The 22,473-nt window shown below is 47.1% G+C and overlaps 10 protein-coding genes across 10 annotated transcripts; 5 read left to right on the plus strand and 5 right to left on the minus strand.

Moving 5' to 3' along the window:
- Positions 1-654: 654 nt before the first annotated feature.
- On the plus strand, positions 655-1,742 carry PADG_11682 (uncharacterized protein; the record flags this gene model as incomplete). The annotated part of the gene is made up of 4 exons (XM_010761610.1): positions 655-887; positions 988-1,062; positions 1,167-1,263; positions 1,320-1,742. The coding sequence occupies 4 exons, from the start codon at positions 655-657 to the stop codon at positions 1,740-1,742; spliced, it is 828 nt and encodes a 275-aa protein (XP_010759912.1).
- A 20-nt stretch (positions 1,743-1,762) lies between these two features.
- PADG_11683 (uncharacterized protein) lies at positions 1,763-3,062 on the plus strand (the record flags this gene model as incomplete). Its single annotated transcript, XM_010761611.1, has 4 exons — positions 1,763-2,144; positions 2,195-2,381; positions 2,435-2,507; positions 2,559-3,062. 4 exons carry the CDS (start codon positions 1,763-1,765, stop codon positions 3,060-3,062), a joined length of 1,146 nt encoding a protein of 381 aa, XP_010759913.1.
- Positions 3,063-3,803: 741 nt separating this feature from the next.
- Positions 3,804-5,857, plus strand: PADG_03937 (uncharacterized protein; the record flags this gene model as incomplete). Its single annotated transcript, XM_010760945.1, has 7 exons — positions 3,804-3,959; positions 4,048-4,202; positions 4,308-4,552; positions 4,777-5,343; positions 5,394-5,461; positions 5,515-5,707; positions 5,757-5,857. The coding sequence occupies 7 exons, from the start codon at positions 3,804-3,806 to the stop codon at positions 5,855-5,857; spliced, it is 1,485 nt and encodes a 494-aa protein (XP_010759247.1).
- A 250-nt stretch (positions 5,858-6,107) lies between these two features.
- Positions 6,108-7,365, minus strand: PADG_03938 (serine/threonine protein kinase; the record flags this gene model as incomplete). Its single annotated transcript, XM_010760946.1, has 6 exons — positions 6,108-6,209; positions 6,263-6,477; positions 6,532-6,631; positions 6,680-6,963; positions 7,022-7,211; positions 7,273-7,365. 6 exons carry the CDS (start codon positions 7,363-7,365, stop codon positions 6,108-6,110), a joined length of 984 nt encoding a protein of 327 aa, XP_010759248.1.
- A 98-nt stretch (positions 7,366-7,463) lies between these two features.
- On the plus strand, positions 7,464-8,891 carry PADG_11684 (uncharacterized protein; the record flags this gene model as incomplete). Its single annotated transcript, XM_010761612.1, has 3 exons — positions 7,464-7,649; positions 7,879-8,205; positions 8,367-8,891. The coding sequence occupies 3 exons, from the start codon at positions 7,464-7,466 to the stop codon at positions 8,889-8,891; spliced, it is 1,038 nt and encodes a 345-aa protein (XP_010759914.1).
- A 717-nt stretch (positions 8,892-9,608) lies between these two features.
- PADG_11685 (uncharacterized protein) lies at positions 9,609-10,214 on the minus strand (the record flags this gene model as incomplete). Its single annotated transcript, XM_010761613.1, has 1 exon — positions 9,609-10,214. The coding sequence occupies one exon, from the start codon at positions 10,212-10,214 to the stop codon at positions 9,609-9,611; it is 606 nt and encodes a 201-aa protein (XP_010759915.1).
- Positions 10,215-10,665: 451 nt separating this feature from the next.
- Positions 10,666-11,754, minus strand: PADG_03942 (uncharacterized protein; the record flags this gene model as incomplete). The annotated part of the gene is made up of 3 exons (XM_010761353.1): positions 10,666-10,723; positions 10,802-11,135; positions 11,232-11,754. The coding sequence occupies 3 exons, from the start codon at positions 11,752-11,754 to the stop codon at positions 10,666-10,668; spliced, it is 915 nt and encodes a 304-aa protein (XP_010759655.1).
- A 944-nt stretch (positions 11,755-12,698) lies between these two features.
- Positions 12,699-13,916, minus strand: PADG_03943 (phosphomannomutase SEC53; the record flags this gene model as incomplete). The annotated part of the gene is made up of 5 exons (XM_010761354.1): positions 12,699-12,948; positions 13,058-13,132; positions 13,206-13,522; positions 13,619-13,681; positions 13,815-13,916. 5 exons carry the CDS (start codon positions 13,914-13,916, stop codon positions 12,699-12,701), a joined length of 807 nt encoding a protein of 268 aa, XP_010759656.1.
- Positions 13,917-14,862: 946 nt separating this feature from the next.
- PADG_03944 (uncharacterized protein) lies at positions 14,863-19,439 on the plus strand (the record flags this gene model as incomplete). Its single annotated transcript, XM_010760947.1, has 10 exons — positions 14,863-15,816; positions 15,872-15,886; positions 15,964-16,122; positions 16,178-16,221; positions 16,266-17,653; positions 17,711-18,264; positions 18,320-18,658; positions 18,708-18,923; positions 18,982-19,084; positions 19,138-19,439. The coding sequence occupies 10 exons, from the start codon at positions 14,863-14,865 to the stop codon at positions 19,437-19,439; spliced, it is 4,074 nt and encodes a 1,357-aa protein (XP_010759249.1).
- Positions 19,440-19,668: 229 nt separating this feature from the next.
- PADG_03945 (uncharacterized protein) lies at positions 19,669-20,755 on the minus strand (the record flags this gene model as incomplete). Its single annotated transcript, XM_010760948.1, has 3 exons — positions 19,669-20,044; positions 20,129-20,492; positions 20,719-20,755. 3 exons carry the CDS (start codon positions 20,753-20,755, stop codon positions 19,669-19,671), a joined length of 777 nt encoding a protein of 258 aa, XP_010759250.1.
- Between the last annotated feature and the right edge of the window lie 1,718 nt (positions 20,756-22,473).

A 22,473-nucleotide genomic window follows, 5' to 3' on the forward strand; every position in this document is an offset into this window, starting at 1 on the left:
TACATTTTTACCATGATGCTAGAATTTCACCATGTTTCATATCGTGAGCTTCACTCTATCTTGAGCCTTGTTTGGGATATCCCAAAATCTGCATATTACAAAGTTTTCCTCTCAGGGTTTTCCCTAACATTGTTGGGAAGTCCCCTTTCTGCAGGACTCCTTTCCCCAGCGCAGGTTTTTCCGAGGGGTTTTTCCCATGCAATGGGTTATCCCACTGCTGTACGCTACGAAAATTCTCGCTCTCAATCGTCTTCAGCTCGGCCGCACGGGGTTCAAGGGATAACAAACCCGGCATCGAGTTTGTCTTCCCCTGAGCTGTCTACCAATCGAACGTCCCACCTTCTCAACGACCGTCCCCTTTTGTGCTTCGACGTCGCAGTGGAGGCAGGAACACAAGATCAGACGTGGACATCTAGAGCGTATAGCGCAGTGCCTAGGATGTTCTAGGCCGGTATGGACAACATATCCTACATAGATATACACAGAGACGGTTCGCTCTACTCAGTGAATGAACAGCATATAAGGACGCAAGATCTCCTCCGAATCCTGAGGTAATGAATTGACTTGATCAAGAAAAAAACCCAGCAAAACTATTTTTCCATTCCAATATCCGCGAGCCATTACATGTTACCGCTATATCATTATCGAATCACAATGTCCAAACCCACAAGTCTAACAGCACCAAAGCTCCTCGCCCTTCTTCTCTTCCTCCCCCTCAAACACCTCCAAATAGCCCCAACAATGAAGACCCGCAGCAGCCCGTTACAATGGAGCAACTGCAACAGCTTTTCATGGATATTCTTCGTCAAGCCAAGCAGCCATCAGAGTCTTCGGAGCCAATTGGAGATGTCAAATCAGAGAAATGAAAGGATAAAGGAGGCAACGAGGTGAAAGCTCGAGCATCAAAGCTTGAATATAAAAGAAGTCCATGAAGTGTACGTCCCATCATCCAGGAGTCTCATCCTCTTTATGCTCACTGCCAGCTAGGTGGGACAAGGACAACTCGAAGTATAAGATTGTGGAATCCGTGGGAGAGGACAAGGTCCTTGATGATCTTGACCAGTATGTATTTGTTGCCCGGAAGCAGCTAGGTAGGAACACGACCCCAACTTCTCTCACGGTTGATAACTGACAGCATATCAGACAGGATGACCAATGAAACTAAGACCTTTGTCAAATATTAAGTCTGAAGTGTTGCTTGAAGTTCTGCGAGAAATTGTGAGAGATGTTAGGGCTATCAGCTTGCGCGAGGATAAATCTTCGGTATTGTTTCGTCCTCCAACTCAATCTCGTTGAAGAAGTTATTAATCCAATATCAGATTGAGCGCAACTTCCTGTACAATTTCCTTCCTGACCTAGAGAAGAAAGGAAAGAACCACGGAGACCCGCGTTCGAAGCATGTGGATCTGCTCATCGGGTATATCAAGGAAACCTATGCCTCCACAACCCAGAGCCTTTTGCCACTTCTGAAGAGGGGAGAGATCACCTACGACCTGCTTTGGACCATCTTCAAACCAGGTATCTTCGTATACAGTACCTGCCCAGGGACAGGCAAGCCTCGATGTGTTATATTTGATGCCGGAGAAGAGAAAATGAAAATGAACGGGATCAAATACTTCAGCTTAGATTGTCGCTATCTGGACTTTGACGGTGAGGTATTCGGTGAAGCCGGTACCCAGCTGGAGGTGGTCCGGTTCCATGGACCCAGGCCCATTCACGATCTCGAGGCGTTCCCCCTTTGACCATCACCCAAACAAATCAGATGCCCATGAGATCTCTCATCGACTGCGGCCGCAATTTTTGCGACCTGAAGGGGCAGCATATTCGCCACTGCCGCGGTCGTGCCTTCGTCCAAGTCCGGGGAGAAATTGTCCAGATCTCCATTGACAGCCGTATCATGGTGGATCCGGCCTTCTTTCGCCAGATGAATCCAAACTACACCAGACCGCGGATCAACCAGCGGAGTGAATTATACATGGGCAGTGACAGCTCCGCCAGTCTTCATGTGTTTTTTGATAATCAGGGTCAACGCATGGGAGGACAGGTGAAAAGCAATGGTGTGAATCCATCCGGAATGAAGGACGTTGACTTTCTTACTTGCTGTCCAACGGTTTTAGGATACTGTTTCAGCGAGAACATGTGGAGTAAGTGAAACTAGCTTTTGACTAGTGTTCTCGTTAACCTTTGAACGCAGTGGAGTTTGCGGTCGCCGATCTCGATCAAGCTCAATGGTCATCCGCAACCTTCGAAAACCTCCGGATTCCCAGTCAGCAAATGGACACATTCTTAGCTCTGGCAAAGACTCGATTAGGCCTGGTACCTAGCATCCCCTTTGACGATTTCGTTACGGGCAAAGGGCGTGGCCTCAACGTGCTCCTGTAGTAAGTGACTGCGTCCTTGTTAGCAAATGGAGTACCCTGACTTTCAATATCAGTGGCCGCCCAGGTCTCGGAAAGACTTACACCGCCGAGGCAATGGAGGAGCACCTGCAACGACCCCTTTATAGAGTATGTCCCTTATCCGCAAATCGCCAGTCGAAGACTAATGATACCTTTTAGGTCGCTGCGGGAGAACTGATACACGACAAATGTCTGGAGGAGCATGTCTCCAACATATTCAAGATCGCCAGCCATTTCAATGCTATACTCCACATAGACGAGGACGACGTCTTTTTGCATGGACGCTCGATCGGCGGAGTCCACGATCATTCCGTGACGGTCTTCCTCCGCAAGCTTGAATATTATGAGGGGATTTTGTGTCTTACTACAAATCGTGTTGATGAGTTTGACGATGCTATCCTCAGCAGGATTCATTATAAGCTGAAGTACGAGGATCCGACCCGAGAATTCCGGCAACAGATCTGGGGGAGTTTCCTTTCAAAGGCGGACACACATAAGGGAAGCGCACAAGTGTCCAGTGATAAGCTGCATAAACTGGAGGGGATGGTGGGTGATTTGGATGGTTGGCAGGCCCACTCTGGTTTAAAACATTACGAGTGTAATACCGAACCACCACGGTCCGGACCAGAAGGACGCCAAGGAGTGACTTTGGTTAACCAGTGAGTAAGCTTTCGGCCTGTATTCCGGGGCCAGGAACAAGGGGTGATCGAATCCCAGCGCGGAAAAATTGGGGCCGCGCATTTTGAGCAGAGCAAGGAACTCTGCGGAGGAACAAAAGGGTCATGAGTTTGCGAGCCCACCACGGGAGCCACGTACCAGGGACTTTGAATATCATTCCACCCCACTTGGTTTGCAGCAGCTCCAAGAGCCCATTTCTGTGACAGAGAACAGATTGGTGCTGCTGTACAAAAGGGCCGCGTGCGAAGGACGACCGGCGACCAAAATCTGTCGATCTGCGAGTGAATCCCCGCATTAGGCAACGCAACGGTCAATGATAGGTCAGAAGCTGCATGGTGCGCGATTGGTGGGTCCCTGGCGGCTACCGAATGGACTGGGAATAGTGGAGCTAAAATGATCGACCAGGCGGGGGATTTGGAGCCCTGACAGCCCCCCCCTCTTAAGCCACCCGCATTCAATGTTGGGAACCCGGAAAAAATGGCTGGCAATCTCCACGCTGATGTAGCCGAGAAATGAGTGACTGGATCTGAAGGCAGAGGTGCTGGGCAAACCTTGCATCATCCTGCGAAAGACGCAGAGAATCAGAGCCCGCCCTGGCCCCGCAGAGAGAGAGACTCCTGTCGAAGTTGTGTTCGAGAGAGAACGCCCAGCCGGGAAAGGTGTTCATGGGGTCACGTGTAATTGATTGCGGATGGTCACTGTCCGCACCTCAACCCGGCCTGCCACATGTTTTATGGTCAGGGCCACGCTGTGAAAACCGTGGCCCCTTCAGATGGTCGCGCGACCGAAGTCAGTGGAATCTCGAAGAAGAGGCTGCTGTCGGATGATGACATGTCCAGTTCAGATTGCACCATGTCCTATATGGGCACCATCGCCCGGGTGGTCCGACCTTGAAAGGAACGTTTGCCGACCGTCACATACCCTGCTGCCTTTCTTGCTGTGCGAGTAAGGCTTCTTTCCACGGACCTAGATTGTACTCCGAGTGAGTGTTATGGATGCTACAGAAATCTATGCGATCGCCGCTGGCGGCACCTTTGCCCTTCTCGTCGTGGCCAGATTTCTATCACACCTCACGCGCCTGAAAAGCATCGTCAGCGTGCTGATAGCAAAGCATCTCACTTACCCGTACCTGCTTGGCCGGCATCAACTCCTCGGTCCTTGAACCCGCTTTGATTTTCTTTGCCATCTCCTCTATTGTGCAATAAATGTGTTCTGTCTTTGCTTTCCAAGCCTGTCGGCTGTAGACGCTGGTCGTCGAGCGGGGACACTGTCGCTGATCAACATGATATTCCTCTTTATTTGGTTGCACCTCAGCTTTGTCGCTGATCTTCTTGGGATATCATTACGGAGATGTCGAGGTTCTCATCGCGCTGCAGGTTGGATGGTGATGGCCCTCTCAGCAACTCACGCTGTCCTGATGAGTGGCAGGACTCCTTTTCCTCTGCGTGATGTTAGGCAACCTCTTCGCACTCATCGTAAGTTCTTGCACCGCGCACGGGCTTATTGACCTAACCGGCTGGCAGGGTGTCGTGTCTCTTGGGATACTGTCGCTGCTTTTCATGCCATTCTTTCGCCGGCTCACCTATGAGATCTTTCTTCGGCTACATCAAATGGCCGCGTGCCTCTGTGGTCTATGCCATCTGGCGCCACCTGCCATCCCTCGGAGTCGTTCCTCGGCTCTATCTGTACATCTTACTAGGTACCTCTCTGGTGACTCTTTTCCTACAGTCCGTGCTCTTCCTCTACCGAAATGGTGTCTTCACATCCCGCGGCTGCCCTCGAGCATTGGTCACTTGCCTTGTGAGAGGCGACGATAGCGACTCCGATGATCGTTGCACCAAACCCATCAAGATCCGTGTTGCCCTGTCCAGGCCGCTGAGGGTCCGTCCCGGACAGTACATAAATCTGTGGATGAGGTCCGTGAGCTGGTGGTCATGGGCACAGAGCCATCCCTTTACGGTGATGTCTTGGTCTCCCGTCGAGCAGAGCGCTCTGGATCTTTTTATACAGCCTCGCCATGATCTCACGGCGGATTTGCTTCGACACGTGGAAGTGGGCCACGGGGTTTCCTTGTCTTTTCCCGCATTGGTCAGCGGGCCCCACGGTACCAGTGAATCTACAGGGCAATATGAAACGGTCCTGGCAGTGGCCAGCGATTTTGGTGTTGCCCCGGTTATTCCGTATCTCAAGCAGCTGGTCCATAGCTACAATACAAGTACTTCTCGAACACGTCGGGTGCACTTCGTGTGGCAACTGCGTACCCTGGGTGAGTGTGACCATATCCCATACCGGATGGCCTGGGTTGACCTGTTACAGATACTGCGATTGCCGTACAGCCCTGGCTCAACGAGTTGCTGCAGGATGGCGTCCTGGATGAAGGCTATGTATTTAGTCGTGTTCCCTGGCTGCTTCTTGACCAGGCTAACCGCACCGATAGATCCTGACCATCTCGATCTACGTGGAATTCGGCCAGATCACAGGCGACCGAATGCCATTTGGGGGACACGAACGTGCTTTTGTCTACAAGGGCTCGGCAGACTTGCAGGATATTCTGCAGACCGAGGCGTCCGGTGAACGTATCAAGCGGCTAACTGACGTTCAGGAAGAGCGAGGGGACGTGCTTGTGATGGGTAAGGATCTCCCACCGCGAGCTTACGGCAGAAGTGCTAATCGACTTAGTTTCTGCTTCAGCCGAATTGCGGGATCGTCTGCGAGATATTGTCAGAGGCTATCTGTATGACAACGTAAGGATGTTGGAGCTTGAATTTCAACCGGATTGAGACGAGGAACCGCAATGGTGGCAATTTCCAATGGCACAATATTTGAACCGGACAAGACTCAGCTTAGAATAGTACTTAGAGTAGTAGAACGAACCGAGTTGAACATGCGACACATCTTCAATGTAGTACTATATATAAAAAAAAAAAAAGGCCGAGCTGTTTCTGTAGCAAAGACCGTAAAAAACAATAATTACGCTGACATTAGGTAGTACCAGAATAGATTCAATGAGAGGCTGTGATGTAATTGCAATCAATCAAAGCCAGAGTAGAACGTGCGTGTAGATATCAGGGCGAAGGAGACCAGCCTGACGAGGTAACCCTTACTCCACCGTCGCCTTGTCACGAGTGGATGCTAGAGCGAGTGAGAAGACCGTAGTTGCTTGCATGCTGACGACGGAAACTTACCTTCTTCAACTCATCAAGAGAATCTGTAGAAGTGGTCGCTGACAGAAACCCGACCGCATTGGAGCCCGACGGCCAACGTTGAAGGTCGTTCACCCCGACAGCTCCATCCTCCTTGGCGTCTTTGTCCATCAGCTCCATCACCACGACTCCCAACGCCTTGATCTCTCGCTCCCGTGGTAGATTCGCGGTCCAAGGTTGACAGCTCTCTAGCCTCGCTGCAGCATGTCATCAGCAGAAGCCCAACATCCATCAACGATGTTCTTGCTTACCGATCTTCACCGACCCGTCGTAGCCCACCAGGACGCTGGAACCACTTAGAGATCTATGTTCGAGGCCGTTCGCCGCTAGATGGGACAGGCCGTTGAGAATCTACCACGTATTAGACACATCACATAAGTTATCGTGATGGAGACCTACCTGTGCCACAACAGAAGCTAACTGAATCTCACTGGGCCATTTTCTGCAAGCGACCAGGTGGTCCAGAGAAACCGGCTGATGTTCAAATACGACATGAAGAAGATCTGCGGTCCGAAAGCATTCCAGGGCGAGAATGATGTTGTCGTGTCGGATACGTTTGAATCTATCCAATGTCTCGTCGATCGATTCTTTGGGAAACTCCCTGATGGCGAGAACGGTAGAGGGGCGGACAATGTGTTCCACCACGGCCACCGGCCCTGCCAAATTCGCACTCATAGACCCTGCTGAACGTGTCCCACGGAGATTCTTTTCGGACCACAAGCGCCTGCTGCGCCCGATCACCCGAGCTCACGATGGCGGGAAGGGAGAGATCTCTTGGCATGCCTTTCAAAAGTTTCCGACGAAGTTCCTGCTGTGATGGAGAGCCCTTTCGTTTGTTTGGTGTTTGATTCGGAGCCGGACTCTGAGAGGAGAGCCCGTCGCCTCCCAAAGGTCCCAGATTGAATTGGGTGTAGCGTTTAATCGGCCGGTGCTGACATGTTTAATACCGTAATCGATGTGCAAAGGTAGTTTCTCAGGTCAGCGGGACAAACCGCGAGGTATAAATGGGCGCTGCGAGCCGTCTCTGGCTCCCCGGCGAAATGGAGTAGGGCCACGTTTTTGGGGAGCGAGGCGTGGCACTCCATTTCTTGAGGCCACCAGAAGCATATAAAACGCTCCCCGCCATCCACGCGGAAGGAAAAAAGCAGATCGTCTCCTTGCGAATATGATAACAGATCTCGCCATGGCCTTATTCACTCAAGCAGAAATACAGCTGGCGGCTGAGCGCCGCCTCAAATACCAAGGCAAAGCCAAAATCAACCTGGATCAAATTCAAGTTCCGCTCGACAGTGACACGAAGAAGCTGGAACGGCTGCGTGGAATCTTCCTAAAGGAAGGTTGCCTTCGCCTGGATGACCGGAACCACGTTGTCTGCACCGTTTCCCGTCCGTCAAAATCTTGAGGCGTCTCTGCAGAGGGGCCCAAAAATTGATTTTTGGGGATCTTTATTTCGCCAGCCCCTTGCACAGGGCGTGTCCGGAAAATCAGAAAGTCCGACAGCTTTGCTTTTTACCATCTGCCCACTACTTAATCCACAAGGGTCCCCTCCTCTGCCCCTTATCCGCCTCGAGAGAAAGAAAAGCTAGTACCTATTAAAGATCACCGTTTCTATCAAAGCACACAAACACCTCATGGATCCTCTGTCCATTGACCTTCCGAAACCTTCAGTCCCTTATGTTGAGGGCTGGGTATTCAGCATCCAATCACACATTCCTCCACCCCTGACACCCGTGACCAAAGATTGTTGCCGTAACTTTCAAGCTGGTAGGGTGGAAAGAAGACAGCTTCGCCCAGTCGAACAGTGCCTGCGACATCCGCCATTACCAGGAAACATGGAACCGCGCACCGTCAACTTGAAGGTTCTTGATTTACTGAGGGTGGGAGACGGCTGCAATGCTCAAGTCTTCAATGTGCAGGTTCTCGAAGTTAGACCTGATCCTTGATTCTTCCAATCAAATAAAAAATTGGTTGCCAAAATATATGACCCTCTTTATTTCAGTGATGAGGAGGGATTTATTAATCCTTTTCTTTGCGTGGACAAGCATTATAATCACGAGGCTCATGCCCTTACGATGTCCTATCCAAGTCGCACGGGGGGCGAGTACCTAGGTTCTACGGGTCTTATTCATTGAATATTCCTGTTGACAGGTCTGAAATGCGCACCGTTCGACTTATCCTGATGGAGTATATACCAGGGATATCAATGCAACAAGCCAATCCAGAAAAATATTTTTCTCGCCTTGCTCTCCAAGAGATCATGAAATCAGTGATCGACTTCGAAAGTCGACTGTACGAGCAAGATATCTTACTCACGGATCTAAGCCCTAGAAATGTCATCATGGTGGAGAAGCCCGGCTTTGATCCGAGACGAGATCTTCTTTTCCTTGACTTTGCTGGCGCTCTTTTCGGTCGCAGAAGAGACGATCCACTTGCTATCGAATCAAACCTATTCCTCGGTCGCTATATTTCACCTCTTTTACGGTGGGATAAGACTATGGCAATGCAATTTAATGACTGGATTGATTGGGATTGGCAGCCCTGGATCGAAGCCGAGTATGCTCACACTGCTGCAACGATCACACCGGAAATGCGGGACACATACTGCCGATGACAATTGCTGCTGTTTGCTCACTTTTATTTATTCTGCGTGCTAGCCACATCCTAACGCACTTCAGCAAGTCTCACGTGGGAGGCAATATCTTTTCCTTTCAACGGGGGGTTTGAGGTGTTTTTCGTACAAATCCATCACTTTGTTTTGTCTCATCAAATATTCGTTGTTGTATAATGAAATTAGAATTGCGCCAACGCGTTTTTGGAATAAAAATAACACAGCTTCCCAGAGGATGGGTATGGGGGAGTGGGAAAATAATTTCCTTGTGCACTCTAGAAATCTAGCTAGAAATCCATTTGGGAATCTGAATGTAAGCTTCTGTTCAATATCCAAACCATATATTCTCTGTGTAGGCAGGCTATTCTTAACCCGAGTGTTAAACAGCGAGCCGAGCCGGCAACCAGATATGAATGACGGGAGGATGCCTGCCGCGATGTAAGACGCTGCTTTTCATCGGCATATGAGGGGCACGCCTTGTTAAATCGCATAGCGTGTGCCTACCTCAAGGCATGGCTTCGGCACGCGCTATATGTGGCACACGCCTTGTTGATGGGTTTAGCTGCGCATATAGCATGCGCCTGCCCATAGCGCCTGAGGTAGGCGCGTGCTAAGCGATTTTACGGACTCCCCTGGCCAGACCCAGAGTTCTCCCATACAAAGATGTGCACCTTACCTAGGGTATGCTAGTCATCTGCTGTTAGGAGGGGCCGGGCAGTGTTACTGGAGAAATAACAAATCCTTTTTGCGGGAAGCGCAGTCTGTATAGACCCGGCAGGCTGGGTGATTACGTGTGCCCATTGTTTCGGCGACACGTATGAAGACTACAGTACTTCTTCCAGAGCACGCTGGCTGCTCTTTTACGACGGGCAGGCTGTTCTGGCCGAGTGCCGCGTTTGGGACCTTGCTCTTCTGAAGATCGTCGCTGCGGAGTCTGATGCTGCAGGCGCATATCTTGACGAGAGTGTTGCAACGGGAGCTTCGTTCCCGTTTGTCACGCTTTGTCCTGGTAAATCCACAGTAAAAACTCCGATCATATGCATCGGTCAGCCCGGAAGCGAGGATATGGAGTCCGCAATTGCCCGTTAAAACCGAATATAATCTTATAGTAGTATCCCGGGGTGCGTTGCGTGGGTACAATTCCTGGTGCAGATCTGTGCGATAATTCAGAAATTGGAACACTAAAGCATGACGCCTGGACTTATTGGGGTCATTCGGGCGCTCCGCTTTTGCAGGTGGTGGATGGAGGGTTGGTTGGATTGCATTCTTCCTGGGACGGGGAGACAGGTATGAGGCATGGGGTTCCATTGGTTGCGATTGAGTCATTTCTGCGAGGATGCTGTGAAGTTATGGTAGGGGATTCGCTTGGACAACAGACGTTGGCAGAACATCGCAAATTGCGAGGGCAAAAGAATCAAAAAAGAATGAGATTCGAGGTCTAAGGAAAGGAATCAGAGGCCCTGATGACAAGGAGCCTATGGCCTAGATAGAACATTTATCAATTGCACTGCATTCGCTTGTTCGCTTGGTATGTGCTTTGCTTGCGTTCATAATATACATTATTGGGGAACCAAAAATATTTACTTGTCAAGCATATACAGAAGACCTCATCTGTTTGCTGGTAATGCTGATATTCCAAGATTGTTGTGAGAAATGGTCTCTCCATTCCTCCCTCTTTCAGGCTGGGATTCCTGAGACCTCGTCACTCCTGTTATTCTTAGAAGTTAAAATTTGGGATGTGTTTCCCATCCTTGATCTGGAAGATTGAAGGTCTCCATCACATTAATAGGCGCCAAGCACCCAAAATGAGGGCAGCGGTACCCGTGCAGACACCCCTGTACAAACAAAATTTTCCAATTAGTAAGGAACCGTGAGGAAGCAGGTTCAAACAAACGCGGGTGGGGTGATAATACATTAGCCATTGCAAAGTCGAAAACTTCACGGCTTCAACTCTCTCCCTTAGCCCGGCAACTTCCTGCTCAATTCTGGTTTCCGTCTCCTTGATTCTCATCTCCTGCCCGTTTGCCTCTTCTCGAATCCGGCCCTTTTCCAGGTTCAAATCCAGTCTCACGGACGCCTGTGTACGCCCTATTTCGTCGCGGAGGCGGGAGTTTAGCTTCTGGATATCGCCCGCAATTCGATCGTGGGATGCGCGGGTTAGTTGAGCTTCAGTTGAGTCGGAATTTAAGAGTTCGGAACGAAGTTTAGCAAAGTCGACTTTTTGAGTATATGTCAAACGTTCGGAATCTGTTTTGAAAACAAGTAGAAAGGTTAGAATCATGGGCTGTTACAGGAGCATAGAGGTCGGTAGTTGTAGAACGGGAAAAGGGGGGAAAGCCGTACCCTCTCTTAGAACCATAGTTCGCTTCAAATTTTGAATCGACTCTTCTATCACATCATTCAGCACTCTCATTAACGCTACTGCCTGCTCCTCGCTAAACCCTTCGCGCTTGAGTCGCTGGACAATCTTGAGTGTATCGAAATGGTGATCTCTCTGGTTGGCTGGAGTGTTGTGAAAGGCGCGGCGGGCGGGCTTGAATGTTGCGACGTATACGCCATTATGTCTAATTGAAGCGGAGGAGGTGTCATGAAGAGTGGTGGTTGAGGGGAGTGGCTTGGTCGCAGACATAGAGTAGGATCTCGAGAGTAACGACGGGAGGCTGTATAGGGGATATGCCAGAGAGGTGGGTAGGGATCGGCTGGAAACTGCTTGTGGTGGCTGTTTTGAAGCATATAGATGCAGAGACAGTCCAGCAGTGGGTCTGGCTGTCACCAAGAGTGAATTGATGATGGAAGATGACGCATTCCAGGTTATGGGTTGGGCAAGGAAGCGAGGGAGATTGATTACCTGCTTCGAGTTCGCCATGACTGTCCGGGAAGATGATAGAATGGAGTCGGATAGGGTCGTATGTATTAGCTACGGCCACTACCAAAAGCCGTATTCATGATAAACGTGATAAACGAGGCCGGAGTCGTGGTAACAACCAAAATGGAGATCCCAGAACAGCGAAGAATGGCGAAAGTTTGTCGATTTGTTGAATATCGGAGCCTGTGAAAGCCGAGATTTCGGGATATCATGTGATAAGCGCGTAGTTCCTGTGGGATGGTTAAACCTTCTATTCGGAGGAGCTAGCTAGGTTATTGCTATATTACATACAAGCGATCGCGATCACGTGTGGGCGGGGCGGTCGCTAGGGCAACGCCACCCAGGCGGGCGCCGCTACAGTTCCTGCCCGCCCCACACGTGATTCCGCGTACCGTGTATCCTTCCCAACAACGAGATCTACCATCCCCACCAAACCTTATCTACGGAAAAGCGCTAAATTAAAGTGTTCTTTAACAAGTCAATGGTATCTGGATATGATACCCAGCCTTGATATCAATTTGGATAAGAATTTCACCCTTGAGGATTGATAAGCTTCGATAAATGCTATTCTGAACTCTACTGATTGGTGATCGAGGAAAAACTGAGCGCTTGTTTTAGCAGTTCATTGGGAGGGTATTCAAGACAATTATTGCCTGTTATATTAACGATCCCGTCTATACGGAACATCTCTCCATCGTTATTGAAATGTCAGCTTTTGTGGTATCCGCTAGCGCTTCAAGATGCAAAAAGTCCCAGCCACAATTACCAGGGCATAGATAATGCTTCCCATCTCAACAAACACCACGTCAAAATAGTTTGAAAGAAAATCCGAATGCTGTTCGCTAAATCATCACCCATACGTTGTAGCAGGAATCCAGCGGCTGTGTGGGACTGTTCCTTTGTTGCTTCGAACCCCTTTCTCCCTGCTCTCAACCTGTATCAATTCACAGGTTGAATAGTTCCTTCAATTGTCTCATTGTATCATCCGGACCTGTAACCTCATGGCCAATCGTCCGGGAATCCTCGTAAATTTCATGATCGTTTCCTCCCTTGAAGCATTTGTCACCGAAAAAATGGATGGTGGTGTAATCGACACCGCTAATATTTTTCTCCGCCTCAACGTGTTGTAGACAGTAAGTTTTATCCCAACCGGTAGGGAAGACGTCGAAGGAGATTTGCCCGCCAATGGAGAAGCTGTGTGGAAGCAACGTGTTAACGAAGTAGGTCAATGGGATTCAATGGAATCCATTAAAGCCTCGTAGTGAAGGAGTCGTGTGTGATGAGTTAAAAAGTGCGAACTTACGTGAGGCCATAGTCGGCGAATTCTTTCCTCAGAGCCTCAACGAGGTTCTTCCGGATGTTGTGTACCTTATCAAACCTATTTCAGTGGATTAATATCAGGAACACCACGCGAAGCCAGCATCTAGGTCACAGCAAAGGAGACAACGTACTCCTCAAATTCGTTCCTCTCTTCCACGCTTGCGCTCCTCCCCACAGGACTAATGTTGACCATTCCATTTCTGTATTCCACAAAGGTCCCTCTCTTCCTCGGAAGCTTCACGCTAGAAATGTACCGCAAGCAATAATCAATGAGGTTCTGGTACTTCTCTTCACCTAGCCACTTGATGAAGCTGTTGGAGGCCATGGGATTCCCAAGTCGATACGCTGTAAGGCCATTTTCTGCGAAGCAGAAGTCGAAGAGCGTAGTAACATCAGTTGTTTGGGTGCCTAACTGTTCTTGTTGTTTGGCTAGATTGGATCCGCCGACCTAGAGAATTTTCGTGCGGTTAGGATATTGGGTCACTAATGCAGAAAGCAATTGCTTCCGGATAACGCAAGAACATGGGGATGAAGTGTAACTCACGAATCCAATGGCGCATTTATGTCTTAATTGCGAGAGCAGCTGCAGCATCTCGGGGGCGACAGTCTACACAAAACACGTTGTGTAAGTACTCGTTTCCAAAATGCAAAGGTTTCTGTTTCATGAAAACCAAACAACTGGACCCAACAGGAGAAAATGCTAAAAAAGGAGAACAATAAGGGAAGAAAATGCCACGCACTCCTCTGGCTGGTGTTAGAGTCTTATCGACATCAAACAGGCAGATGGTGCCTTTGAGCGGCCTGGCCTCGAGCGGTGGGTAAACTCCTGCTGCTTCGGCCATTGTGCTATATAGACGTCCTCTTTTCCTTCAGATAATTCAGACAATCAGTTAGTATGGGGATAGTTTCAAACGGAGAAACATGGCAGGTAAGAAATTGCAATGTTGGCGATGAGTTGGTGAGGGGCAACTTCATAAATCGCGGTGAAGCGCTGACACTTTTCGGTGCAGAGACCAAGGCGGCCGCTGGTTGGATGGCCCCAATTTAACCCCTTTGTTAACTAACTAATACTCCGTACATACACTTGATGAATCTTACTCTTGTTGAGATTGCTTTTTGTGGTATAGAAATTATGTGCAGTTCTTTTGTTTCCTAATAAATTCCATCATTCGGATAACTAGTTACCTAGGAACTAGCTATTGGTGATTAATATGCCCTCAGGTTTCCACCTTGCTTTGACTCCCTAAATACTTCGGTAACTATATATACTCGTAGATAGTTACTCCTTCAACCACAAGTCTTCCCACGATTTACGCAGAAAACACTTGATAAATACTACTGAAATAAATAAGCAATATATAATCATGGTGGGTCCGCCACGCTGCCATGGCTGCCTTTTATGCTTTGCGTTAATGATGTGCAAAGGACTCGGGGCGATCATAATATCCAGCATAGTCCGTTATATATTTCGACAATTCGCCAAGGGTGGGCGCAGATTTTGGATCTCATCAAATCAGCAGCTGCCAGCTATTAATATTCCCCTCTATCAAAGTGTTGAGAATTCAAGCATAGACCAATGGGGATTAGGGTCTCTGACCTCTGGTCACTTGCAGCAAGCCACAAAAGAATGGAGATAAGCCTGATCCTGCCAGGATAATTAGCATGAACCACCTGCCAGATAGATTTTAACTTGATGGTCCCAAAATGAAGCTCCACCTCATACAGAAGAACATCGAAATTATTTTGGCCTTCTGGAAATGAAATCCCTCAAAATAACTGACTTCCAAAATGGATGGCGACCGTGAACCTTTGGGCAATGAGCACGAAGATGCCGATCTAGATCATACAACCAATCCTTATCCTCAGGATGAGGCACAACCCCACTTCGACTCACAGAGCCTGCGAGTTCTTGAGGTCGTGAGCGAAGGAAACGAAGACGAGCTGCGGCTCCTGCTTGACAAAGGTGTTGATCTGAGAGCCAAAGACGACAATGGACGTACAGCTCTTCACCTAGCGGTGATTAATGATTATGAGCTGTTGGTAGAACTCCTGCTCAAAGCCGGCTCTAACACCGAAACTGCTGACTACAACGGAAGCAAACCGCTACATATAGCCGCTGAGTTAGGGAATCTAACGTTGGTCAAGCTTTTACTACGATTCAATGCCGATGTGGAGTCTTTAAATGAGGAAACGGAATATACGGCATTTTACCAAGCACTTCTTAATGGGCACACGGATGTTGCGAAGGTACTTCTCGAAAACAGAGCGGATATCGACACATTGACTCCATGTAGATCTACTCCATTGTTCAACGCTGTTATCCATGGCCATTTGGATATCGTGGAGTTCTTGCTCGAGAATGGTGCTAGTAAGTGTCTACGAGATGACAATGGCCAAACAGTGGAGGACTTGGCGATCGAAGGCTCCCCCATGATGGAGTTGCTTCGATCGGACCGCGTACTGCAAGGTCCGTCAGTTGAAAATCGGAAGGCTAAACCGCAGATTGAATACACAGCGCCAGTCCTTCCGGATGATCAGATCGATAAATTAAGTTGTTGTCGGGGATTTGAAGGCACCGTTATTGATTTCTTTGTTGAAGGAACTGAGCAGCGAATTGAGAAGACAGTGTCAGTGTACGACATGCTCTATGGAAAAGGAGCAGAAGCTATAATGAATTCTGCAAAGGAGAAGAGGATGGACAGACAACGCAGTTTTAGGTGGTATCACCTGCCCGCAAATAATGTGAGTTAGTGCCCCCAAATGAGAGCAACAAGACTGTGACCTAACTTCATTTTAGATGGAATGGGTTGAGGTATGAATTTCGTCCTCATTATACCCCAAAATAAAAGGAAAATTAAACAAATGAAATGAGGCACTAATATCCAATAGATTCTAGTAAGCCGGCATTTCGGTGAACGAGATCCAGAAGCTGTAATATTGAGCGAAGAGTCAAAATCGAAACTCGCATTAACCAATTCCATCGGTCAGCAATATCGGGCTACGGCAACTCACTCCTCTTACATGAGGCCCCTTTGTCGAACCGTCAAAGTACATCATTTCCGCCCATAAAACGTCTCTCTCGTTGCTAATGTGTGGAGAACAGTCTCTGGGCTCCTCTTTGGGCAATGACAAAGCAGAACAAGTCATGTTATTTGTAAGTCTGATGATTGATACGGTATTTCAATTCATAGGTTAACCGTTTTGCATATTCCGTTTCTCCATTTTGAAACCCATAGCGGTTATAAACGAATGGCCGATTTTCTTAAAGACGAAAAAGAACGAGCTCTGCGTGATAGTCAACCTCAGACGATAAAAGCACCATCTCACGCCCCCAAGAAAAGATCTAAATCACGGGTGACCCGCTCTCCACAACAAAAAGATGAAACTAAGCCGGTCGATCCCGAATCGGTTGATTCCGTTTCCAGCGAACCCAACTCCATGTCAGGGGATGTCGTCGAAGAGCCCTCGCGCTTTCGACTCATTCTACACGGAGGCGGGGCTCTCCTGTCTTCTTTCCTTAACTTCGGTGATAAAGTTCGGCAAAGATCAAGTCAAGTTGCAAAGATGTTAAGATTGTCACCAGGCCATCAGGAAGACCTAGAGAAAGGAAGAACTACTGCAAGCATCCAGGATGACAAGAAGGGCACCGACGATGGCGCAAATAAGCCAACTCAAACAAGCCACGAGGAGAAAAAGGAGCCTCAAACTATCGCTGTCGACAAAAGTGGTGAACCTAGCGGAAGCATTCTGCCGAAAGAGGTACCAAAACCTGGATTCAAATTAAAGGAGAATAATACGGAGAATCCACCACTTACAAACGTCGGCGTAACTGGAAGGGATACTGAACACTCGGTTAACATAGAAATTTTACAGCCTCCACTCATTGATATCCCAAGAATGAACACAGGGAGCTCTCTAGATATGGAAAACGTACATATTCCAACAACCAGCGTAAGAAGAGACACCGGAAATTCCGTAAACTTGGAAAACTTGCTTTCATCACACCCCTCTGTTAGAAGGAGGAACACAGATAACTCCTTAGCAGAAAGCACAAACTCGATGGCTCAGAAATCACAGGATATACCGACACATAAAGTCCATTGGGGAAAAGCAAAAGACATCTTAGATACACCGACCGCTACAAACTCCAGCGCAAACCATGGCAGAATTCCTCGGAGAGCTGATGGTCAGAGAATCGAAGAAATCCGAATGGCCTCTAGAATTAACACAAGTGACACAAATCGAGGAAATCTGGTCGATATAATCGAAGAAGGTTCCACAGCAACCGAACCTCGTGGAGGGGCAGCAAATATAACCGTGAAACAGGATACAAAACCTGAGCACACAAAACGGCGGATACCCTTCGACGAGCATCTCGTGAAAGGATACTTATTACCCTCGAACCCTACAGACTCCTCTCTCCAACTCAGAAGAACTCTTGACCAATACTTCTACACCCATCTTTCAACCACTGCCGCGAGGGACAGTAGTCAAGTTGTCTTCCGATACACGGAGAGGAATTCACCAGAGCCTAAAATCTTTATGGTAGATCAATTGTGGCTCTGGATACTCAATGATGGTAATATATTGCCCGATTGGAATCGATCCTTGTGGGGATATACTGATTGAATCCCAGACACTGTTATTAGCTGTTTTCCCCAACGATGGGACGTCTGGTCTGCTCAACAACCATCTATAATTGAAGACGAAACTGTCCCTCCAGTTGACCTTAAAGGTCCTGAACCTCCTCCCCCGGCTCCTGTCGCCTCCCACGAACCTTTCAGCCACGGTAAATGGAAGGATAAAAGCAAAAATGAATCGGGTCGTGTGCTGGGATGGATGGCAGGTAAAAAGGCAAAAGCGGGGAATATCCGGAAGGATTCTCAAATTAGAACACAAAAATGGAGGGAATCCTTAGTTGTCGAGGAGCCCTGGTATCGATATGCGGGGAGTGGCAGCAGTCGGTCTTCCACTATCGAAAGAAGACGTTTAGCTTTGCTCAAACGAGACCCTTTGAACGTCCACCAGATGATACTTAGTCATATCGGACTCAAGGCGCGAGATCCACTTACGACAGCGCACGACTTAGCGCATTTGATCACAGAATTTTGTATAGGTTTATTTGATCAATATCGAGTTCCAGATGAGTATCAGTTTTTTGACTTTTTTGAACGTTCTATTGGTGCTGTGGTCAGTTTCTTGCTCATCTTAACAAACGCGGGGCGGAACTGACCGTATAAAACAGATTGATAAAGAAACCCAATGTTTTGAGGCATTTGCAACTAGACTCGCCAAAACAAGCTCTGGTTCAATTGCCAGCTCAGAGGTTTTCTCCATCAGTAATGAAACAAAACTGTTAGTTGAAGTCAAGGATATCATCGACGAACTTGGAATTTTACACATGATCTTAAGTGATCAAGCGAAACCTGCAGAAGACTTTTCCAAGCTTTTTGCGGAACACAAGAAAATCAAAAATGGAAGTATCAATGATGAGAACTCCTCGTCAATTCGATATCCAGTGCTTGAGAACCATTTATACCGAGTGGAGAAGATGCAGAAACTCGCGAATCAGACTTACAAAGCAGTAAGTGAATAGAAACCCGCAAATTCGTCCCCACGCTAACATTTTGCAGCTCTATAACCTTCTTGACTTGAAACAAAAACAAAATAACGTCTCGGAGGCACTCTCTGCACGTAAACAGGCAGAAACTGCTTCGGATCAAGCTAAAGCAACCACTGAGCTTACCGAAAGGGGACTGGAGAATGCTAACCTCGCCCGCAAGCAAGCAGATGAAACCATACGTCAAGGAAGGACTGTGCTGGTTTTCACAGTAGTGACTATTATATTTGTGAGATCCCTGTTCTTTTCTCTTGATGTATCTGGAAATTAATATGCCTTAAATATAGCTTCCATTATCGTTTATGGCTGCGTTCTTTGCTATTAATCTCGATGCGTTTCCATGGAACAAAGGAGACAAGCTGCCAATGGATTATGTGTTGAGATATATGTGTAAGCAATGACATTCATTTTCTATTCCTCCCTGGATCTAACATTTCTAATAGTTAGCATCTCCGGAGCAATATCTATTCCCTTCATTCTTATTGCGTTGAACCAAGATCGGATTGCGAAGTTTTTGAAGGCTTATGGCAAACCAACTGCGACGGGCGTTTCTATCATTGTCCTGATGGTGATTCTTCTTTCTGTGATTTGGACAAGAGATACTGCTCAGGGAATGAAAGCTGCTGTAACTGTCTTCATCTTTCTGCTGGCTCTCATTTCCTTTGCAGTTCGCGGCATATACCGGCTATTTAGCAAAAAGGCGTTTAGAATAACAAGGGACAGCGATTCACCATCCTCATGGTAAATCATGAATTAAATTTATGTACAAACTTTTGCCTGTCCCTTAATTGCTATAGCACCCCGTAGACTGACTTAACTTGGCTTAAAATCTCTCGAACTGAAAACAACACGAAAGAACCCAAAATTTCCATGGAATTATCTATGCCCAAATCCAGGGATATGGAAAATAAATAATGGAAAGGAAGAAAGCAAGGCAGTAAACTAAAACGAAGCAAGGACAAACCCCCGGGATATCACAAATCTATGAGTTGGGATACAATTGAGATACTCATGAGCATAATAATTAGGCCTACAAAGACAAGAGCAGTTCCAAAAACTCCACCCCATCCCAAAACCATAGAGACAGCTCCAATGTGACCCTCAACTGCTCCATAATTGAGCTCTTCACCCATTGTTACACCCGCAGCGCTCGATATATGCTGCCAAAACACTGATACAAATATTAGAAGCAAGGCAAGGCCCGCAAGGACCGTAGCAAGCTGAGATACTATCCTTGACGGAAATGGTCTGACTTCCTGCTCGCTGCCGCTCGAATTCAAGTCCTCGTGCCAGCCAGGAAATGTGGAGAGAAGTAGGAAGCAAATAAATACAAATGGAATCGATGCAAATCTAGTGACTAATTAGCAGATTCTCCGACGGAAGGATAAAAGTACAGCACCAATTATTCTCCGAAATGCTAGGGATAGCGCCTACATCAACCCACTAAAGACCGTTTGGTCTTTGAACGCCTTGGACATGTAAAGCAGATTCAGGGGGTCAGCATCTGATGCTTTTTGCTCTCTGATGGCATTTGCAAGAGCTTCCGCATTCCGAGCACAGATCCAGAGCCCTGAGTTTTGCTTCATGCAATGACCCAAGTATCCGGTACGTATTTCCAATGAAGTCGCATTCCTGTTAATCCCAGCAGACAAATTCGCAAATATTGCTGGCATACTTGGATTGAGTCTGGCTGGGTCGGCATTCTGTAGGGGCGACGAGGTTATATTGCCGGTGTATGATAGCGATATTAAATATACATTGGCAAGAGCAGAATTTGAACATCCGGCAACAAGAATTGCTGCAATACAACAGACAAAAATATTAAACATCCCTTCTAATGCGCTGTGCCAGGCATGATGAGAACGGAGGAGGCGAAACTCTTACATAAAAATATGATTGGCATAAGAAGAAAAATCATCAAAACATGATGATACCCAATTAGAGGGATGTCTAACATGAAGTTCAACTTGTTAGCAACTAACTCCGAAATTCCCAGTATTGGAGAGGGAAATAGGGATACCAACATCGCACCAAGTCTTTTGAAAGTCCAAGTTTCGCCATGTTGCACAAAATCTGGACATTCAAGTGATTAATTCAAACAGACAACTGGCTATCTGGATAACTTATTCTCTGCCCTGGTTGTGAAAGGATGAAGAACAGATGGAGAGCACCCTCATTCGAGGATCCAACGAAATAAAATCGATCCATGTTTTCTTTTTCCAGTGCGGAGTCGTTCATAGCCTCACTCAGCTCCAGCCGACGCACCACCTCCGATGCACCTCTGCCAACATGAGCCAACCAGACCAAGACTAATCCGGCGTTGTTGCTTACTGAGGATTAGGATGGGGCACTTTTTTGCCGTCCCAAGAAATCATATGAGGGATACTTTTGGAACGATCTTATCAGATGCTTATATCGGAACGTAACTAATCAACCACCTATTCGGCCTACCCCACGCGTCCATAAGTCCAATCAGCTAAAATGCCAACCTTCAAAGTGGATAAAGTTTCCTATCAAGAGGGCAGATTTCTTTTGGCTATTAAAGCTTTAGAAAAAGTTCAAATTTCAAGTGTCCGAGCTGCTGCTTGCATGTATGATGTCCTTCACTCAAGCCTAACTGAATGATTGAATGATTGTATGACTCAAAAAAGATTCTCAGTTCAGTAATCAAAAAACTGGCCTCTACGAGGAATCAGTCCTTGTCCAGTGGATATCATCCATGGATAAATGAGATCAGCCCCCTGGGCTGAGTACTATATGAGAAATAGTCAATCTTCTTCTCTCCAACTAAGAAAGGTCTGCAACTTCATCAACTGTTGGCATCAACCGAGTTAATTGATTTATCAACTGCTATCCTGAGTTGAAATCCTGATTTTCTCTATCATATGATCATCAATGAGCCCTGTGTGGAGATCTCAAGGTTATTCAAGAACGATTTGAGCTTGTTCAAAATACTATACAGAAGTATGAGATCACACAGGAGAACATATACAACTTTGATGAGACTGAGTTTCAGATGAGAGTTATTGAGACTGCTAAAATGATTACTAAGTCAGAGAAAACCCTTCGTCTATATGTCGTTCCGCCCCTATTCTTCCGCCCCTTCCTATATTAGTATCCGCTCTCCATTTGCCCCTCTCTAATCCACTCAGGGGCCCTAATCTTTCCTATATTTCCTATCCTATGCGATCACTCCTACCATATAGAGTGATTATAGTGTGTATATATAGCAGAGCGTCCGCCCATCTTATTAGAAGAGAATCAGATATGATTTATCCTACTTACTCAATTGCTTGTGTGCATCAAATTGGTAGCATGTCCATATCTCTCTAAAAGGTCCAAGATCCACTGAATCAATCAAGGTTCAAGATACATATCAAATTGATCAAAGATCCACTAAATCAGTCACTCTAAATCATAATCACTAGTTACTCTGATTCATAATTACTAGTCCAATCATTTTAAAAAAGTGTTAGCTGTGGTATCATCCTCTGAATCAGATCTCAATCACCTCCAAATTACTGTCTTAACTGCCTTATAAAACATCAAAGATAAACATTCTCATCATTCAAACACTCTTGTTATTTCAATGGCTTCTGAATCCTCAACAAGGTTAGAGGATGCTGGGTTAGTCAGTAAGAAGCAAGATGCTAATGAGGACACTCATCACAGCAGTTTTTATCAATGCATACAAACATTCAACAGAAAAGTACATGATAGCAATCAAAGAAGTATGAAGAAATAAGAGTTATTGATACACAGAATTATGACTGTTGATT

Source organism: Paracoccidioides brasiliensis, assembly GCF_000150735.1.
Source record: "Paracoccidioides brasiliensis Pb18 unplaced genomic scaffold supercont2.4, whole genome shotgun sequence".
Taxonomy (NCBI): Eukaryota; Fungi; Ascomycota; class Eurotiomycetes; order Onygenales; family Ajellomycetaceae; genus Paracoccidioides; species Paracoccidioides brasiliensis.